This window comes from Panthera uncia, chromosome D1 (assembly GCF_023721935.1).
Source record: "Panthera uncia isolate 11264 chromosome D1, Puncia_PCG_1.0, whole genome shotgun sequence".
NCBI lineage: Eukaryota > Metazoa > Chordata > Mammalia > Carnivora > Felidae > Panthera > Panthera uncia.
Window position 1 is genome coordinate 3,326,741 of NC_064808.1, and position 15,385 is coordinate 3,342,125.

A 15,385-nucleotide genomic window follows, 5' to 3' on the forward strand; every position below is an offset into this window, starting at 1 on the left:
GCCGCGGGAAGATGGCGGCGGCCATGGCCGCGCGGGCCGTGCGGGTCGGCCTCGGGCGGCTGGCGTCCGCCTGCAGCCGCAGCGTCCTGAGCGCGTCGGGGCCCGGAGCGGGTGAGACCCGGGCGGCGGGGTGAGAGGAGGGGTCGGGGCGCGCGTGTCTGTGTCCGCCCCGGTGCCTTCGGTGTTGACCGCTGTCCCTGATGCGGCGAATATAGCACCGGCTCTGCGGTGGGTGAAACCAGGGTTCGGATCCCGGGTCCTTTAGGAGCTTAGCTGCTGACCGCAGCCCTTCAACTTCTCTGCAGGCCCGGTGTTACCGGGGGCGGGGGGGGGGGGGCAAACTGAGGCTCGGTTCAGAGAGCTTAGGTAACTTGCCCAGGGTCACACGGCGGGGAGGTGGGGGAAGAGAGATACAGACCTCCAGGCGCCTGTGCTTTACCATCGCCCCCGGGCTACGAGCCCCTCTTCCAACCTTCCCTGTCCCCGTCTGGAAAATGGTGAAGGTCCTTGCCGAATCTTAACCCGTTCAGCAAAAGCAATGGCTGCATTTTAGGCCCTGGGTTTTTATGAGGCTAAAAAAAAGTTGCATTCGTCAAAAACACTGTATTTTTGCCTGAAATGATTGGAGTGTGTATTTGGGGGGGGGGGAGGGGGAGTGTTTAAACATGTTTTAAAATTAGATAAAATGCGCATTTGGCGGTATTAAATAATTGTTCTCTTTTTTAGATGTGGTGATGCGGGTTTGTTTGTTTTTTTAACTGTTTGTTGATGAAAGAGTGCAAGCGGGGTTGGGGCAGAGAGAGGGGATCCGACGTGGGCTCTGTGCTGACAAGCAGACAGCAGCAAGCCGCGAGTGGGGCTCCAACGCACCCACCGTGAGATCATGACCTGAGCCACCCAGGTGCCCTGGTGAAACTTGGCTTTAAGTGGAGACTGCTTAGGATTCTCCCTCTCTCCCTCTCTGCCTCTCTCTCTCTCCATCTCCCCCTCCTGCCTGCTTCTCCCCCCTCCCTGTCTCTGTCTCTCTCCCTCCCTCTCTCCCTCCCTCTTCCCCCCAACCCCCTCTCCCCACCAGCCCAACCCCACTTGGACACTGAAGAAAATAAACTTTAAGAATATTTTTTAAATACACACATTACATAGTGTGCTGGAAGCTGGTAAGTCTTACAGAGAAAAAGAAAGCGTAGGTTGGGAGGGAGGGGATCGGTTTTAAATAGAATGGTCAAGGAAGCCTCTCTACTGAGATAGTGTTTGAGCACAGACCCAGAGAAAAGAAGGGAATTAGCCTTGTGGATTGCGGGGGAGGGAGGTTCTAGGGGAAGAACAGTCAAGGAACACAGGTTTTGAGGTGGGCATGTGCTTGGCATGGGCCTGGCATGTTATGGGAATAGCCAGGCAGCCTGAGCGGCGGGTGCAGAATGAACAACGAGATGGGCTCAGAGAGACAGAGGGGATCACGCTGCCCGTGCCCTGCAGGCCACTGCAAGGGCTTTGGCTTTCTCTCTGAATGAAATAGGAAGCTCGTGGAGAGTTTCAGCACAATAGTGACAGGATCCGACCTAGGTTATAGCAGGATCACTCTAGTTGCTGTGCAGAGAAGGGAGGTAATGGGGAGAGCAGGACATTAGTGGTAGTTCAGGCGGGAGGTGGGGGTGGGTTGGAGAACGTAGGTGGTCAGAACCCGGATCTCTTGAAGAGGAGAACCAGGAGGAACTGCCAATAGCTGTGAAGGCAGGAGAGAGAAGGGTCCGAAATGATGGAGACTTTTGGCCTGAGCACCGGGAGAGATGAAGTTGTGGTCACGTGAGATGGGGAGGAGAAGCAGGCACTCGGGGGAACCTGGAGCCTTTGTAGGTTTCGAGATGCCTGTTAGACTCGCAAGTGGTGATGGCAGATGGTCAAGTGGGAGTCAGGTCCAGGCTGCACCTTAAGCATACTGGTGGTCCTCAAATCCATCCAGCTAAGTGCAGTCACCAGGCGAGTGGGCGTAGATAAAGGAGAGAGAAAGTCCAAGATCTGAACCCCAGGCGCAGCGAGGTAGCAGAGGAGAGGAGGAAACCAACCCAAGAGACCCATAGTTGGGAACACCTGCTAACAGGTAGCTACGAAAGGGTGAATCTTATGGGATGTCAATTATAGCTCAAAAAAAAAAAAAAAAGACGCGTCAATAGATATAGGAGATATTTGACAAAGGCCAATGTGTGTTCATAACAAAAACAGAAAAGAAGATACAAAGGAAACTTTTTTTTTTTTTTTAATTTAAGTAGGCTCCATGCCGAACATGGGGCTCAAAGTCACAACCCTGAGATCAAGAGTTGTCTGCTCTGGTGCACGGAAGTGGTTCCGTCAGGGAAGCATCCGAGTCCTGAGTTCATCTCAGGTCACGATCTCACGGTTTGTGGGACCCAGCCCCGAATCAGGCTCTGGGCTGACAGCGTGCAGCCTGCTTGGGATTCTCTCTCTCCCTTTCTCCGCCCCTCCCCCACGTGCACTGTCTCTGTCTCTCTCAAAATAAAAATAAAACTTTAAAAAAAAAACGTTGGGTCCCCTGGGTGGCTCAGTTGGTTGAGTATCTGACTCTTGGTTTCAGCTCAGGTCATTATCTCAAGTTCGAGAGTTCAAGCCCTGCATTGAGCTCAGTGCTGACAGCGGGGAGCCTGCTTGGGATTCTCTCTCTCTCTCTGTCTCTCTCTCTCTGTCTCTCTCTGTCTCTCTCTCTCTCTGTCTCTCCCTCCCCGCCCCTTCCCTGCTCACTCTCTCTCTCTCAAAATAAATAAACTTTAAAAACGTTTTTTAAAAAAGCATCCGATGCTTGATTTCCATTCAGGTCACGATCTCACAGTTCGTGGGTTTGACCCGCGTCAGGCTCTGCATGGAGCATGCAGCCTGCCTGGGATTCTCCCTCTCCTCCCCTTGCCGGCTCGTGCTCTCCCTCCCTCTTGCAAAATAAGTGAATAAACATTTAAATTAAAAAAAAAGAAAAAGTCAGACGCTCTACCAACTGAGCCAGCCAGACACCCCCGCAAAAGAACTTTAATAACAGAACATTTTCAGAGATAAATGAATAAATAAACCCTCAACGGCCACTGAGTCGCTGCTCTTTTCTTTTTGCTCCTAAGCTCTGCATCTGATTTCCAGGCTCTTGACTCAGTAGGGGGTGACTGCCTTTGTCCCTTGGTGTATTGGTCACCTGCTGCATAACAAGTTACTCCAAAACCCAGCAGCTAAAGACGACTAACTTTATGTCATACCGTTTCGGATGGTCAGGAGTGCGGGAGCAGTTTTGCTGGGTGGTTCTGGCTCTCATTAGATGGCAGTCAGGCTGTCGGCTGGGGCTAGACGATTGTTTCTTTTTTTTTCTTTTCTTTTCTTTTTTTTTTTAATGTTTGTTTATTTTTGAGAGAGAGGGAGAGAGACACAGAATGCGAAGCAGGCTCCAGGCTCTGAGCTGTCAGCACAGAGCCCGACACGGGGCTCGAACCCACGGACCGTGAGATCGTGAACTGACACTCAAACAACTGAGCCACCACCCGGGCACCCCAAGGACAGTCCATTTCCAATCCCACTCCTTGCCTGTCGGCAGGAGCCCTCAGTTCCAGTCTTTTATAACCTAATCTCAGAAGTTCTGCGACATCACTTATGCCATGTGCCATCGGTCACAGAGACCGGCTCCATCTGAGAGGGACAGTACAGGGGTGAGAGTAGCCCCTCGGGCCGTCTTGGAGGCCCAGAACAGCGTCTGAACCTGCTGGGCACCTGGTGGTCGAGGAGTGGATTCGTGGGTGAGGGATTCCGGTTTGGGGCTCTTTTCAATGATGCGCTCAGGGGCACGCGGCTGGCTCCGTCAGAAAGAGACTTGTGGGGCGCCTGGGTGGCGCAGTCGGTTAAGCGTCCGACTTCAGCCAAGTCACGATCTCGCGGTCCGTGAGTTCGAGCCCCGCGTCAGGCTCTGGGCTGATGGCTCGGAGCCTGGAGCCTGTTTCCGATTCTGTGTCTCCCTCTCTCTCTGACCCTCCCCCGTTCATGCTCTGTCTCTCTCTGTCCCAAAAATAAATAAAAAACGTTGAAAAAAAAAATTAAAAAAAAAAAAAGAAAGAGACTTGTGACTCTTGATCTCGGGGTCGTGAATTTGAGCCCCACATCGAGTGTAGAGATTGCTTGAAAACTTCCGATGGTGTGATGAGCACATCTCGACACACACAAGCAGTAACTAAGTGACGTTCTTTTAGCTTCGGTGAGCTAGATTATTCCACAGGCACGTGATAGTGTGGTGGTCTGACTCGGTCACCAGCAAGAGCGTTGTGTGTTTTAGCTTTGTGAAGAACTGTGGCATTTCATACCAGTAACTACCCCTTTTTCTTGTCCCCTCAGCTTCCCTGGGGTCGGCTTCCCGAAGGTTCGGTTCACAGAGCACTTCAGTTCCACAAGGGTAATGTCCAAATGTGGGTTCGGGCGACCCTTCGTTTGTGGGACTGTCGTTCTAAAGCCAAAACTGCACGTGCGTGTGTTTTCGAGAAGATGTAACTTTTTTGATAGTGTTTTTCTAAAACCTTCGACGTAAGTGTGGATGGGGCATCGAGAAACCCGAAGACGAGTGTGCTCCCGGGCCTTACGCAGCTGTGTTTTATTAAGCAAAGTTTTTAACTCCGAGTTAGAGACTTCCAACTGGGAGTATGGAAGGTTGTATCAGAATTTCTAGGAACAGCTTAAATACCACTGGGAAGAGTGTATTCAGTATTAAAGCATCACGCTTTGGGGAAAACTCCGCGAAGTGAATCTGACAAAGTCACGCCCTAGTGGCAGTTAAAAGCGAGGAAGCCCCGCCTCCTATCCCGGCCCCGCCCCTCGCAGCCTGGGGCAGGTCCCTGGGCGGGTGGTCCACTCTGAGCTTCGTTTCCTCTTCTGCAAGATGGGAGTGATGTTCGTGTCCATCTCGGTGGAGTCCTGTGAGCACTCAGTAAATTTCCACGTCTAAAGAGCTTAGGGCAGTGCCTGTCGGACGGGGAGTTGTCCCAGAGTGTCAGCTGCCCTGCGTCACAGGATCTCAGAAATGGAGTCATTCAGGGCTCTCTTTACGTTGAGAAGAAGTCGAAAGACAGAATCCGCTTACAGAGAGAGCCCCTGAAGGGGGATTGTAGTTAATTTGCCTGATTCTTCCTATTTCCCCACGGGCCTCCAGCTCGCCAGTCTGCAGTGGGGTGCCGCCCGACCCGGCCGGGGGGCCAGGGCTCCCGCGCACAGACTCCGCGCCTCCGGGTCCATCAGAGGTCATTGCCTGGCTGCAGAGCCGGGACGTGTCTCTGGGAGCTCCAAGGTCAGCACAACGGACGAGCCCGGTTTAATTTTGTGGCCAGCGGACCCCGTCCCGGAGAGCATTTGACTCGCGGGTCTGTGTCGAGCACCTGCTGACCGCCGGCGACATGGGTCCTGCTGCGCGGTCGGCGGCTCTGCCTGTCGAGTGGCCTTTTCTCCTTGCTGGAGCTCTGCAGCAGAAACGCCGACCTGTCACCGTCTGGCAGCAAAGGGACAGAAGCTCTAAGACGCTTCTGATAATTCAGTTTGGGCTCTCCCGAGCTCTCCCCTCTTTGCAGGCGACAGTAGTTGGAGGCAGAAGTAGATTGGGAAGTCAGAAAGACCCTGCGGCCCTCTTTTGCCTCCAGGCTCCCGGCCCGGTGCTCCCGGCTCCTGTGCCACAGGCAGACGCCTGGCTGTGGCACAGGACAGACGCGCGACGGCACTGCCCCTGCTCCTGAGCGCGTCCCCACTGCCCAGCCTTCCGGGCACACTGACCCTCCTGACCCTGCCCGGCCCCGGGGTGGGGGGAGGGGCTTTTATTCCCATTTGCTCAGTGAGACAAACCGGCCCGCAGGCTAGTGAGACGCTTGCCAGGGTCGCGTTACTCCGGCGGCAGAGCTGGGCTTCAGACGCAGGCCTGCCTGGCTCCTGTCCCCCCATGAAGGCCGAGCAGGCCCCTGCCGGGTGGGAGTTAGAGGTTCGGGTTGGCGGGGAAGGGCGAGAGCATGGGAAACGGTCCTGACGTTAGAGTCCTGCCCTCAGGGCCCTCGAGTGCCAAGATGAGACACAGGACCCCGGTGGACTGGGGGGGGAGGCGCTGAGAGCTTCTTATCTTCTTGTGGAGTGTTGGGGGGAGGAGAGCACAGCGCCGCAGCCCATACCTCCGAGCACGTGTGCCCTGGGGACACTGAGAGGGCCCGGCTTCCTTGGATGGGCCACCGGCCCGGGGCGTGGTTATTCCAAGGAGGGGATCTTCTGGAATAAGATGGTCGGAATTCCATTTTAATTACAAGTGATTAGTGGGTGTTCCTTGGATCCCTGCTCCTTCCAGGAAGCTGTGCGGGAGCCTGTCCTCGGTCGTCTCGTGGCAGCACGGCCGTGAGTTTGCACTTGCCGTGCCCCCCCCTCCGCCCCCGGGCTTGGGAGCACAGCCCCGTCTCACAGATTCTGAACGGTGACACACACTTGTGAAAACGTTTTACAGGTACGTTCCTGAAACGTCGCTGAGTTCACCGCCTTGGCCAGAAATTGTTCTGCCAGACCCAGCTGAGGAGACCAGACAGCACGCAGGTAACGGGGGCAGAAGCTGGAGGGCGGTGCCCCCCTCCCTGACAGAGGCGGTCACCTGGCCGCAGACAGGACGTCGCGTCGCCGGGCGCTCTGAGGCCCAGTGTGAATGCTCAGGCCCATTTTCGCCACCGAGCACAAAAAGTTAAACCGTCATTCACTTAGCAAATACTCCTGAGCACCGAGCACGTTCAGGGCAGGCTGCGTAAGTGAGGGAGGGGCCCCCGGGCCATCCGTGCTTCCCGTCGCTGGTAGGAGCACGGGGTCAGGGACAGATCTGTCCGCGATCAGAACAGGGTGCACGGCGGACAGCGGGAGCCCGTGCCGTCCTGGGCGTTGGAGAAACCGTCGGGGTGTCGGGACGGGTGTCCGCCCGGGGCTTGTGGCCATGAGGAGGGACGGTGTGGCCGGCCGCCGTGGCTGCCATGAGGGGGCGCGGCACCCTCGGTGTCTTTTACAGAGCTAGACACGCAGGGTAGCGGGTGGCGTCTTTGAGATGCCGCGCCAGCTAAACAACGTCCTGCCCTTCCTCGGTGCGGCTTCCGGCCTGGACTCCCGCTTTCAGGGCAGGAAGGATGTCTTCCTCCCCCGCGCACCCAGCCCCGCACAGGCTGGTGGGTCAGGGCTCCGCAGGGGCTGTGACCCGAGCCGGGGCGGCGGAAGCAGGGAGCTGTGTGGGCAGAAGCTTCCAGGTAGACCCCGACGCTATGCGGCATAATTCTAGCTTTTCCTTATCTGCAAAACGGCCTCTCCTTTCGCTTTGCCAGTCCTCTGGCCTTTTCTTAATAAAGACGGGGAATCGAACAGGGTGAAGGTTTGTCCTCCCCAGAGTCAGAGAGACAGTGCTCAGGCCAGAGCGGGGTATCGTGTGGGGTTGGGGACTCGGTCTGGAAAAGCCCCATGTGCCCCGAGTGCCTGTGCTCCTGGGAACAGTGGGCTGACACTGCCCGTAGCAGGGAGAGGAAGCAGCCCCCGGCTGTGAGCTCCCCTTTCGAGGGTGCCAGCTGCCGGGGAAGCTTCCTGTCCCGCTGAGAGCGAGCAGGGGCCACGTGGTCCTGTACCACGGTCACAGCGGCTGGGGTGGAGCGGCTGCCGTCCCGGTCATGAGTAGCTGACCGACCCGGCCCGGTCCTGACTCTCCCTCTCCCCTCCCCCCCCCAGAGGTTGTGGGGAAGGTGAACGAGCTGATCGCCACCGGCCAGTACGGCAGGCTCTTCGCCGTGGTGCACTTTGCCAGCCACCAGTGGAAGGTGACCTCCGAGGACCTGATTTTAATTGACAATGAATTAGACGTTGCGTGTGGGGAGAGGATCCGGCTGGAGAAGGTGAGACCATCAGTGACAGTCACCAGACGTGCCATCCCGCTCCCCGGGCGCATCCCTGGGGAGGCTCCCTTGGGTCGGCGGGTGAAGGCAAGCATCCCCATGGGGCAGGAGAGCAGCATCCTTCCCGGGGGTGGCGGGCAGGGAGGGGCAGGCAGCTGCCCCCCCCCACCCCCACCCAGGAGACCCTGTCACAGGGAGGCAGGCAGCACGTTCCGCAGAGGAAAGTACGTGTGCTGATTCGTCTCCCGTCTCCATAACGTGCTCCCACAGAACATAATGGGCGTCCAGGTGAACACGTAGACTTTCAACCCCATGTTACGGGAGAAATGTTTCAGCTGGAACACCACTCTGGCCTTCGAATCGATGGCTGCTGCTTTTTTTTTCTTTTTTTTTTTTTTTTTAATATTTGAGAGAGAGAGACAGCACGTGCATAAGCAGGGGAGAGAGGGAGAGAGAGAATCCCAAGCAGGCTCCACACTGTCAGCACAGAGCCCGACGTGGGGCTCGATCTCACAAACCATGACATCACGACCTGAGCCAAAATCCAGAGTCAGATGCTGAACAGACTGAGCCCCCCAGGCACCCCTGATGGCTTTTAAACAGAGAGGACTGGATTCAAAGGCATTTCCCTGGGACTGATTGATCTTACTGGCCGTTCTACACTGCTCTGTCTGTGAAGTGTTTCTACTCATCACTTAGGATTCTGTTTGCTGTTTGGGGCGGCTCTATTTGTTTTTGGCCTGTTCTCTTTATAAAAGTATATAAAATTTAAGTTCTCTGCACTAGATCATTTTTGTAGGATAGGTTTAACTGTTAGCGTAATGTACCATAACACGTTTGGTTTTTTCATTAAGACTTCTTCCTTTGTGATTGCAGGCTCTTTATGTGTTACACCAAGCAGAGCATTAAATTCTGTTTCTAAGAAGTTCTTCTCCCAGCCTGTGATCTGAGCCCAGAGCTGGACTAATTAACTGTTTTGGACATCAGCAACCCTCAGAACTCTCCTCTCCTTAATGACACAGTGGCCGGTCATGAGCTCGTGAGCACGAGCGGCTTTACTCTGTGATGTCTAAAGTAACGGGAGCCTTTAAGAGTATATCTATGAAGGCTTCTAAAAAGGCTTTTTGCTTTGTTTTGTTTTTTTAACAATCTCTATACATGGGACTCGAACTCGCAACCCTGAGATCAAGACTCACACACTTGACCGACGGAGCTGGCCAGGCACCTCCCAAAGACATTGTTCTCAAACATCACGTTAACATAGATGAAAGCCTCACCTAACGCGGGTTGTTTATTCCTAACTTAGGAAATCTAGACTCTAGGAGCAGGAAACACGTCCTTGAAGTAACTGTGAAAGTTTTTTGATTGTCATCGTTTGGCATAAAGAGCCCGTTTACACTGCTACAAAAGACGCTTTTTGCCTTTAGATGTTTAAGTTTCATACGCTCAGGTATTTTTCTTACCAGTCAAACTTCAGATGGTTCTCCAACTTCAATAAAAACCCCTGCCCTTGCAGCACAAAGAGGTCTTCCTGGGAGGCCACACTTGGCCGTGCCGAGAAAGGCTGCTGGATGGGATTCCGCAGTCCTCAGAAAATACACTTGAACCTGAGTGCGCAGGGTTAGCATTACGAGCTGCTTCAAAAGATGCCACAGAACGAGGCCCCCGCTGGGCTCAGTCGGTTAAGCATCCGACTCTTGATTTCAGCTCCCGGTTCGTAAGTTCGAGCCCCACGTGGGGTTCCTTGATGGCAGTGTGGAACCCACAGGGGATTCTCTCTCCCCGTCCCCCCTCTGCCCCTCCCTTGCTTGCTCTGCACTCTCTGAAATAAAGAAGTAAACTTAAAAAAAAAAAAAAGTACCCCAGTATGATTTGTGCATTTTTCTCCTTGTCTATGTCATAACTTCCAATAAAAAGTTAAATTTTTTTTTTAACGTTTTATTTTATTTATTTTTGAGACAGAGAGAGACAGAGCATGAATAGGGGAGGGGCAGAGGGAGAGGGAGACACAGAATCCGAAACAGGCTTCAGGCTCTGAGCTGTCAGCACAGAGCCCGACGCGGGGCTCGAACCCACGGACCGCGAGATCACGACCTGAGCCGAAGTCGGCCGCTGAACCGACCAAGCCACCCGGGCGCCCCCCAAAAAGGAAAAAAAAAAAAAAAGAGCCACCATGTGCAGAGACGGCGAACACACAGCCTGGGGTGCACAATCACCGGGTCGAGGGCTTGGTTTTTCCTGCCCCGGCTGCCGCTCGCCAGCTCCTGAGCGGCTCCCGTCCCAGGCACCGACTCATGAGGTAGCCTGGTCGGCGGCATGCCATCGGCACACTGTCTCGTTCTCCAGGGTGTTTGTGTCGCCGCCTGATCGACGAGCTCGTGTCACTTGCCGGTAACGCGTCTGTTTCGCTCCGCAGGTGCTGTTGGTGGGAGCCGACAACTTCACGTTACTTGGCAAGCCGCTCCTCGGGTAACACGCTCGCTCACGTTGGCTTTGTCCAGGACCCACGCGGGCCACCGCAGGGTCGCCAGGCAGAGGATCCCCGGACCACACCGTTGTCCCGTTACTAACTTATTACAGCATAGGCCCTTACGATTTGTTGCCGGACTATGCTGCGATCTTCTTGCTGGTTTTGTTTTGTTTTTGTTTTGTTTTAATGTTTGTTTATTTTGAGAAAGAGAAAGAGGGAGACAGGGTGCACGCATGCGTGCAAGCAGCGGGAGGGGCAGAGAGAGGGAGACAATCCCAAGCAGGCCCCTTGCTGTCGGCTCAGAGCCCGACGAGGGGCTCGAAGTCACAAACCGTGAGATCGTGGCCTGAGCCAAAATCAAGAGTCGGGCGCTTAACCTGCTAAGCCACCCAGGCGCCCCTGTTGTCTTTTTTTCTTTTTGTTTGTGTGTTTTTTTTTTTAAGTAAACTCTACCGAACGTGGGGCTCGAACTCGCAACCCCAACATGAAGGGCCATGTGCTCCACTGACTGAGCCGGCCAGGCACCCTGATGCTGTTCTTTTTTTATGGTGTTGAGTTGTATAATTCACATACGACACGGCGTTCGTTTTAGGTGTATGGTACCTTCGTACGTTGCAGAGTGCACGCCCCCCACGGGCCTGGTCACCGTTTGTCACCACACGAAGCGATTACAGCATTATTGACCGTATTCTCTGCTGTAGTCACATCCCCATGACTGATTTATTTCATCACTGGGACTTTATCCCTCTTCACGTGTTTTGCCAGTCCCCCCAGCCCTGTCCTTTCTGCACTGATCTTGATCAGGCTGCTAGGTGCTTTTCAAAATGTCTGCAGGGAAAAGGACCTATCACTTTTATGACACACACACACAAAAAACAGTAAAACTTCATTTTGGAAATTCTTACAGAAAGCATTAGCAAGCTTGAAAAATAATCAAAAGGGTATTTTCTGTCTTCTAGGAAGGATCTCGTTCGGGTAGAAGCCACAGTCATTGAAAAGACAGAATCATGGCCAAAAATCAATATGAAATTTCAGAGAAGGAAAAACTACAGGAGGAAGAAAGGTAAGTTAGAGAAAGTGTGGCTGGCACCTTGTTCGTGCTCCGCCGAGGGTACAGCGGCCACACCCCGGGGAGGGAGCTCTGTCCGGCCTCACAGGTCTGACGGGGACGGACAGGCGGAGGGGTGCAGAGGGAGGGCCCGGGAGCCTCAGGCTCCCCTCAGGTGGCAGGGGGTGAGGTCAGAGATCGGAGAGGGAAGAAGCACAACCCACCGTGGACCAGGGGGAGCTGCGTGCTGACGGTTCGGGCGGCTTGCCGCGTGAGGACGACGGGACAAGGCAGGGCCTGAGCCGCGCAGGGAGGAGGCACCCTGGCGCGGTCGGGGAGACCCAGGGTGGAGTTGGGAGCAGCGAGTCTGAGGGGTGACTTCACGGCAGAGGCCTCACTCGTGCGTGTCACCTGTGCGTGTCCCCCGCGTGGGTGCACAGGCAGGGGCTCGTGAGCAGCACGTGAGGGAACAGAGGGGCCGTGGGGTGGGCTCAGCGGCCAGTGAGCGGGAAGGGGAGAGGAGGCCTCATCCCGGGGCGTTTTGGAGCGCGCTGCAGCAGTGTTGCAGAGGGTGCGATGCGAGGGGTCAGAAAGGCGAGAGCGTCCCCTGAGCAAGGGCAGGAGGCCGGCTTTCCCCGCCCAGCCTCTTGGTGTGGGTGCCGGGCTCCACGCATCCAGGGTAGAGGGCACCGGGGCACCTGGGCTCACAGGGAGGAGGCCCCAGGCAGGTCTCAGTCCAGCTGGCACTACCCACTCTCTGCCCCCCCGTCCTGGGGGAGCGCCCAGCCGAGGCCTGGCCCGTGCCGCCCCGTTCTTTTTGACCCCCACACGTCACCCTTCTTTGCCCCAGTCCACGGCCACCTTCCGTTGCCCGGTTAACTGACAAGGTGGGGGCTCCTCGTGGCTGGGACGCGCGGGCTATGGAATCCTGCCTCCGGGAGCGCATAGCGCCCACGGTCCTTGGTGACGCCGTAAGGGCTGCCTAAGCTGTTCATAGTCGGGAGTCGCTAAAATATCCCGAACCAGTAGGCCGGCCTCCCCGCAGGTCAGGCCAGGAGGAGCCTCTCCTACACTCTGCCGCCATCAGGTAGCCCCAGGTTCGGGCAGACGGGCCGTCCGCCCCCAGGCCAGGACGCTCCTGGCCTCCCCGCCCTGGTGTTGCTGTGTCTGATGGTGCCCGTGGGCCGTGTGGGCAGAGAGGAAAGCACCCGCCGTGACGCGCTCACGGCAGGTGGCCGGCGGGGCCCACACGTGCCTGCCGCCCGGGGAGAGCCGGTGTGAGGCCAACCCCATGGAAAGTTCGGGTGGCCCAGCAGCAGGGTTTCACTATAGCTCGCGAACAGCGGCAGAATCCGTGGCCGAGCGGTGACCCTGTTGTCTGTCTTTTCCAGTTATCGTGAACCCACAGACTGTCCTCCGGGTGAACACCATTGAGATCGCTCCGTGTTTGTGCTGATCGCGAAGCTACTATTTACAGAGTATAAAAATAAACTCCCGTTTTCCGGAGACCGGGTTTCTGAGTTGTGACGTAAAATCTCCGCGTGCCCGTGACAGGCCATTGTAGCTTGAACCCCCGTCTGTGAGCATAGTTTTTTAAGCAGCCAGCCTCCCGGAGCCAGAGAAGCCTGGAATTCGGGAAGAATTACAAGCACGGCCCTCCCGGGGCTGCAGCCTGGAGGCTTGTGCAAGGGACACCGTGGTTCTCTTGGCTGTCCTCCACCGCAGCGCAGGCGGTGGGGCCCGAGGGTGTGGAGGGGGGCGCAGCCGGGACCCGGGAGCCCACGCCAAGAGAAACAGTCCGGCTTCCACTTCTGGGCAAGATGGGTGGACAGAAAGCGAGTGGACCCCATCTCCGAGTATACCTGTGTCTAGTGATTGGGTTTTTCAAGAAGCTGGGGTTTGAACCTTCTGGGCCCAGAGTCCCTGTTCTTGTCCTTTGCTCTCGGTCCAGCAGGAAAGGAGGGTTGCGGTGCAGGGGGGTGGCGCTCTCACCAAGGGCGGGGCAGCGGGGACGGGAGGAGGGACAGTGGGCAGCCTGGAGCGGTGAGGGGCGGGAGGGGTTCCCAAGTGGGTCCTGGAAGCAGCCGCCTGTCCCAGAAGCCTTTGGGGCCGCCCAGATCTGTGTGCTGGGAGTCAGGCCAGCTAACCCCCCAGGCAAGGAGGGACGACAGGTCCTGAACCCAGAGTGGGCCCGGGACGGGGAGCCAGTGGGGGAGAGGGGCTCTCCGATGGCAAGGTCCCCTGTTCTGTGTCCTTCCCAGAGGCAGGGCCTTCCTCCCAAAGAACAGTTAGGGCTTGTAAGTCGCACAATACAACCTTTTGTGGAACCGAAGTGAATGCTTTCTTCGGCAGGAGTCCTGGGGAGTTGCTTGGGGGGTCGGGGAGTCATGGGAGGGGGGGTAGTCGCCTGTCAGGTCCTCCCTGCAGGGGGGTGGGCAGGGGAGGGAAAGAAGAAGACAGCTCTGTAGGCGGAGCCCCCCCCATGCCGGCAGCCCTTGGGGGGGCTGTCCCTCCCGTAATGCCCTCCGTGCACAGCAGGGGGCGTAGCCCAGCAGGATGGGGCCGCGCGAGTGGGCAGCAGGCCCCCCCCCCCCCCCCCCGTGATGCTGGGTGTGAGGGGTGGCGGGAGGCAGCCCCAGAGCGTGGGGTGCACTCCCGCCGAGGCCACGCCAGGAACTTCTGAGGACCGTCCTCGTGCTGACACAGTTGAGGACGGGATCCGCCTTCCACGTTCTTTGCCTTTGGCGCATCCACGCGCCGGGACGCGGAACCAATTCCGGCCGTACCGCTCGGCTCTGGAGCCAGACGGAGCCGGGCGTGCGGTGCCCGCCTCGCTGGACGGCTGTGAGGACTCGGACGATGAGAAGTGACCACACGCACCACCTAGAAAGAGGCGGAACCCCCGCTCTGGGGAGCTGGCCGGGTGCCCACGAAGCATTGAACATACTGCTGCTGAACTGGCGAAAGTTTGCTCCTTTTAAAAACTGGACGAGGCCTGTTCACAGGAGCCAAAATGCAGAAAGAACTCGTGTCCGTCAACAGGTGGGTGGATAGATGTGGGCGGTGGGCACACAGTGAAATGTCGTACAGCCCTAAAAATGACGGGGCCCTGACCTGTCACCACACGGGTGAACCTTGAGCACCCGATGCTGAAAGCCACCAGTCCCAAAAGCACACAAACCGTACGATTGCACGTGTATGAAACGTCTAGAATTTGCAAATCTGTAGAGAAAGCGTAGAGGTTCCCGGGGGCTGAGAGCAGCGGGTGGGGGGGGGAGATGGGGAGTTCTTGCTGGATGGGTACAGGGTTTCTTTTTTTTTTTTTTTTTTTTTTGGGTACAGGGTTTCTGTTTGAGGTCATGGAAAAGCCTGGAAGTAGACGGCAGTAATGGCTGCACACCATTGTGAAAATCATTAATGCTACCGAACTGTCGCTTGAAAATGGTTAAGATAGTAGGCCCCCGGGTGGCTCAGTTAGTTACGTGTCTGACTTCGGCTCAGGTCATGATCTCGCGGTCCGTGGGTTCAAGCCCCGCGTCGGGCCCTGTGCCGACAGCTCAGAGCCCGGAGCCTGCTTGGGATTCTGGGTCTCCGTCTCTCTCTGCCCCTCCCCCACTCCTGCTCTCTCAAAAATAAACAAGCATTTTTTTTTTTAATTGAAAAAAAAAAAAAGATCCACATCTGTATTTTTGCAGAGTTTGAACTTTTCCTTACAGGCCCTTCCCGACAGCTGTGCTGTTCTGGGGCGGAAGCCACGCCACAGGCCGCCCCCAGGGTTGGTAGGGCGCTCGGGGGGGCCCGCAGCACCTCCCTGCTCCCCTAGGCCAGCTTTCCGTTCTTTCCACGGGGTCACCTTGCAGCTCCAGGAGCAAGGGGGGGGGGGGGTGGCCAAGCACCTGCCTGCCTCACCTCCCTTTAACCCAGCCCCCTGCTCCTTCCACCCACCTTGGCCTGCAGAGT

General features: G+C 56.4%; 1 protein-coding gene across 1 annotated transcript in view; it reads left to right on the plus strand.

The window, feature by feature from the left end:
• Positions 1 to 12,931, plus strand: part of MRPL21 (mitochondrial ribosomal protein L21) — a 151,234-nt gene extending 138,303 nt beyond the window's left edge. The window contains exons 2-8 of the mRNA XM_049641794.1: positions 1 to 111; positions 4,372 to 4,429; positions 6,500 to 6,585; positions 7,744 to 7,907; positions 10,324 to 10,376; positions 11,337 to 11,440; positions 12,817 to 12,931. Of these exons, the coding sequence (XP_049497751.1) occupies positions 12 to 111; positions 4,372 to 4,429; positions 6,500 to 6,585; positions 7,744 to 7,907; positions 10,324 to 10,376; positions 11,337 to 11,440; positions 12,817 to 12,881 (630 nt within the window). The 5' untranslated portion in view covers positions 1 to 11 and the 3' untranslated portion in view covers positions 12,882 to 12,931. The remainder of the gene's footprint in view (positions 112 to 4,371; positions 4,430 to 6,499; positions 6,586 to 7,743; positions 7,908 to 10,323; positions 10,377 to 11,336; positions 11,441 to 12,816) is intronic.
• The last annotated feature ends 2,454 nt before the right edge of the window (positions 12,932 to 15,385 follow it).